Raw genomic sequence first — 5000 nt, 5'->3', positions numbered from 1 at the left:
GCGTACATGTCATTCACAGGATTAGCCACCCACTGAAAAAATTAAATATGATTGTACATGTAACGGGCCATATCTGTATTCTCGCGATCGTACTGGAACGAGCATTGAATCGAGGCTGAAACGGACCACTCAGCGATTACGCTTCTGAAAGGGAAGACCTCAGACAGCAATGACCAGAACCAGATTGCTGACCAGCGGTTTTCGTTAAAGCAATGGTTTGCTCGGGGTGCTCAGTCTCGCGGGCTCAGAAAACCTGGTTGTGGTCATTGTTATTTAAGGTTTTTCTTCTGAAAGGCCGCACCAAGCTGCGTAAAGTTGACAAGAGTGGCAGTTGTTTGTCCCACAGCCGAACTGGCGAGAGGCATGGGTCCACCCAGTCCTGTTCTGTCTGCATTTCAGTTTTGGAAGAATTTTTGCATTGCAAAGCAGTTTGTCACGTCATCTCAGGAATAGGCCCCCGCCTCACACCAGCTCGGCGACGGCCAACCGCGGTTTTGTAAAATTTTACTGCGCACCAATTGTGAAATGTCGAAGTAAAAACGGCGGAATATTTTTTGCAATGGCTGAATAGATTATCTCAATACCGAAACACATCCGAGGTAAGGGACACGTACTTTAAAAAACTCGATTTATATAACACCCAAGCAAAGCTCATTTCCACTAAAGTCGACCGCATCATGGCAACACGTCCTCGCGCACGAATTTGCGATAATCCCGAATTGCCAATTTGATTTGCATTCACTATTATCGTGAATTTTGGACGTTGTGTTCCAGGACTTGTGGAAGCAGAGAAAATAAGGAAATAAAAAAAGTCATATGCGTGGATTGGATTTGAACCCGGAGTTTCAACTCTATTGGAACCGCTTCTTTCCGCTTTACCACTGCAGATCAAGTCACAGCCTTTCTCAAAAAAGAAAAAAAAAACAAAACATTTATTTAAGTCTACCATTGAACATCGCTGCTGAAGAATAATTAGGCCTAAGCTAGATTAATAATTTAGGACTAAGCTTTGAATTTAAAATCTTTAGCTTTGTCGTGAAGTTTGGAAACCGGCCTTTTGTGGTGTTTAATGTTGTTTGTTGGCGAGTGATAATACAGCATTATCAAATAGTGTTTAAAATATTGTCCCTGAGCAGCTAGCGGTGTGGTGATCGAGTGGTTAGGTGACGGGTTAATCACCATTCCCAGGTTCAAGTCCTATGTGCATACACTTGGGTTGTCTTTTCAAACAAATATGACCATTTCCCTCAATCCATATCAAGCTTTCAGTCTTCTAAATTCACGATAATAATGAATTCAAAGCAAATAAACAATTCAGGATAATCGCCAATTCAAGCGCGGGAACGGGTTGATTATGGACAATCAATAGAAGGAAGGACTTTACGAGCCTGCCAGCAGGCTCTTCCGTTGAAAATAGCGCGCGGTCGAAACATAGGGGCTTGGTTACAGCGCGCTCGACCGAGCGCGCCATTTTCAACGATAGAGACTCCTTGCAGGCTAGGACCTTCACATACATACATACATACTTAATTGACCACTCCCCATAGGGGCTTTTCAGGGCCAATGAAACACAATCAACGAAACGACAAAACAACAACAACAACAACTGTTAAGAATCCCAACAGGCCGGAGGCAAACCAGGCCGAGAGGTTGAACCGGGGACTACAACGATGAAATAGAGCGGGTGTTTGAACCCGAGATCTCCGTATCTCAAGGCAGGCACTCTAACCACTAAGCCGCACTGCCTCCTCCAAGGCTGGGCGAGCGTAAAGGATTTCTGAAAAGAAGAATGCGCAATTTTACGCTCAAACGACATTGAAAACGGAAATAATAGCCTTTGTGGACACCCTGCGATAAAGAAACGTCAACTGAAAACAAGGAATTCAAAGAAAGAACGTGTCAGTAAATACCTCCACAACAACGCTTCTTTTATCCTGAACAACGGTAATAGCTTTAAATACTTTCAAGGCAAGTTTTCCTCCTTGTAACGTAAGTTGTTCCACTTCTCCCGCCAAGTTCTCCATACATTGAAGAAGCAGCGAGAAAGCGCCGTGAAATGCTACAGTCTGCTTCTACAAAAATACAAGAAAAGAGTTGGGATGAGGAGATGATATTTTCAATGGCTGTTACGCGGGGATACCCCGGGGGGGGGGGGAGGGGGAGGGGGGGACTCACTTATGAAAAGGGTGGACATGCTCGTCGTCTCGCTCCGGGGTGTAAATTTCGGATTTTGGTCTCACTTAGGGTGTTTTGGGCAAAACGCCATCATATGTGGCCGTGAAGGTCTCCTTTGGGGTTGCGCGCCAAGAAAAATAAAAATACGTATTTACTACGTTTTAAATATGGTCTCTTTTAGGGGTCGAAAGAACCTGGGCAACGCCCAGATTGCTCTCCTTTAGGGCTTTCATTCAAAACCTCCGGCTAGCATCCCCACCCCTTCATATGCGAAGGGGATCGGAAGAAGTCGGAAAAGAGTATCCGAGAATCCGAGTGCTCCTTTGCAGGCGTCCAATCTATAACGACCCACTTTAATGGCCTGGCTCCCACAAGTCTCCTATAGCTCAGTGTTAGAGCATTCGAACTAGTCATCGGAAGGTCGTAGGTTCCGACTCCTGCAAAGGAGCACTTGGATTTTTTCCGAATATCCCCGAGTCCTAGCTTCCCCGAGTTTCCTATAGCTCAGTTAGAGCATCCGAACTAGTCATCGGAAGGTCGTAGGTTCCGACTCCTCCAAAGAAGCACTCGGATTTTTTCCGAATATCCCCGAGCCCTAGCTTCCACAACAGGGCTCGAAATAACGGCCGGTCAACGGACAATGTCCGAACTGATTTGGGAGTTGACGGGCAACCATTCATCTTGCCGGTAATGTTGACCGGACATATTTGATCGTTTTCAAAATGAAAATTAATAAATTAAAATCTCCATGCTGTTCAGTTGTTTCAGTTGTAGCAAGTCGCTGTGTATTGTCATTTGCGGAACTTTGATCTGAAATCCTGGGTGAAATGCAACAAGAACCGTTGTTGACGATGAGTGCTTTAAAGTGCTATAGGCTCTAAGCAACAACTTTTTTGGAAATATATAACGCCAGTTTTGGTTAATGGGCCCCTGTTTTAAGAGTTATTTATTTTACATAATTTGACAGGCCAGAAACGGTACGTGACCGAGCTAAAATGAATTTGGCCGGTCATCGTGTCCGGAGACTCTCCGAAAATTATTTCGAGCCCTGCCACAAGTCTCCTATAGCTCAGTGTTAGAGCATTCGAACTGGTAATCGGAAGGTCGTAGGTTCGGTGCTGCCTTACGATCACACGGATTTTTTCCAAGTATCTCCGAGACACCATTGAGAAAGATCATCTCTTCAATTCATCCACCGGGGTCTCAGTCATTCATTTCAGAACAGGCGAGGTTTTCGTCTTCCATCTTTCCGAATTACGGAGCTTGCTAAGTGGCCAGGAACGAGACGACTCGACGAGCAGAACGAGGAACTGGAGCCTAGTGAAAGTCGTTGTTGGAAAACCTCCTAACGAAACTCTACAAATCGCCTGGAAGAAGCTCATAGAATTACCTTCCAGAATTTATTTAAAAGTGTAAAACACCAAATACACAAGCTTTTTTCTGACAGTTTTTTTAAAATTGTCAAAACAGCCCGCCGACATTTTTATACCTGTGTTAGGACGCTTGTAGCCAGTTCGGTATAATCTGCGAAGAAAGAAAGGAAAAATGATATATTTGAATTATCATAACAGCCCTTACTAACTTTTCATCTTATTAAGTAAATAAATTACGGAACGCTCCCAGGACGAAAAACACACACAACACAATATGCACACAGCCTGCGTGGTTGGGATCCAAAAGAGAAGGGGGATTGGGTACGAAGAACTTCGGGTGCACGAGACGCGAAGGGCGCGCGAAGAGGGAGGGATTCGCGTGTCAAACGTTTTCGTGCCCAATCCCCTTCGAACGCCTCCAACAAAGGCAATATGTACTTACTGTGCTTGACCGCCCCTCACAGCGACTATTCAGGGCCAATGAAATAAATTATTGACAGAAGCACGACAAAGCCTTAACAACCCCAACTGATGAGAGGCAGACCACTTGGCAATTTTCAAGCGAAGCTGAGAAATTGAAACGGGGCAACCCAGAACGACATCAACACTAAAAACCAATAGTGATTTTACTCCCACGCGATTTCACGCCCCTCAGCGCCGGCTGCGTGCATTTCATGATTGGCTCATTTAATTGACCACGTCAATTTGATTGACCAAAGTAATTCTTTACTGATAGAGCACAAGCAAGACTTGAACCCGTAAACTCCGGAATGAAAGCTTTGCGCCATTTCCACTCAGTCAGGCTGCTTCCATAAACAAGCCGCATTCTAGTCACCAAAGAATCGGATATTATGTCTGCGCATGCTTGACCTAAGGCTCTGGGAAACTCTATGTAGAAGAACGTAGGGTTCTCATTGCTAAAAATTGGCTAGTTGAACCTTACGTCGCTTGCTCACTCCTCGTACTAACATGAGTGCACAAATCAGAGACGCTTTCAATGTTCTTCACGAAAACCAATGAGAAGACACTTTGGATCACCTCCAAAGGCCACCCACATTTTCCGGTAATTTCCGAACGGAAAAGCGCATACCATTTGAATTTCCATCCGGAATTTCCGGTTTTTTCAATGAAATGGTTAGCGTTCTTTGTTTCAGGGTTCCCCAGAGCTCTTCTCTTCCCCAGTCACGCCCAATAGAGAAGAGCTCTGGGGTCGAGATTGAAATAACCCGTCGTCAACGACAATTGTTAAGTTCTTGCCACAATAAAAGCGCCTTGCAAAAGACAACAGTAAAAAGAATATTTTAAGAGGGTACAAAGACTTACTTTGCAGATCTTCTGGTGCAATTAAATGATAATTGAATCCACGCTTGATCAAAATTCCTGACAGAGGTTTACCGTGTTCTGGTTTTTCAGCGGCTAAGCTGCCCATAACCTAACAAGAAAAAATAATGA

The 5000-nt window shown here is 44.5% G+C and overlaps 1 protein-coding gene across 1 annotated transcript in view; it reads right to left on the bottom strand.

The window, feature by feature from the left end:
- LOC138005344 (cleavage and polyadenylation specificity factor subunit 3-like) overlaps positions 1-5000 on the bottom strand; it is a 41196-nt gene that overhangs the window by 7075 nt on the left and 29121 nt on the right. Inside the window, exons 21-24 of the mRNA XM_068851593.1 lie at positions 4872-4980; positions 3665-3699; positions 1911-2072; positions 1-32 (exon numbers count right to left, since the gene is read on the bottom strand). The exon at positions 1-32 is cut by the window's left edge and continues 56 nt beyond it. Of these exons, the coding sequence (XP_068707694.1) occupies positions 1-32; positions 1911-2072; positions 3665-3699; positions 4872-4980 (338 nt within the window). The remainder of the gene's footprint in view (positions 33-1910; positions 2073-3664; positions 3700-4871; positions 4981-5000) is intronic.

This window comes from Montipora foliosa, chromosome 1 (assembly GCF_036669935.1).
Source record: "Montipora foliosa isolate CH-2021 chromosome 1, ASM3666993v2, whole genome shotgun sequence".
Lineage (NCBI taxonomy): Eukaryota > Metazoa > Cnidaria > Anthozoa > Scleractinia > Acroporidae > Montipora > Montipora foliosa.
This window is presented reverse-complemented; position numbering and strand designations above follow the sequence as displayed.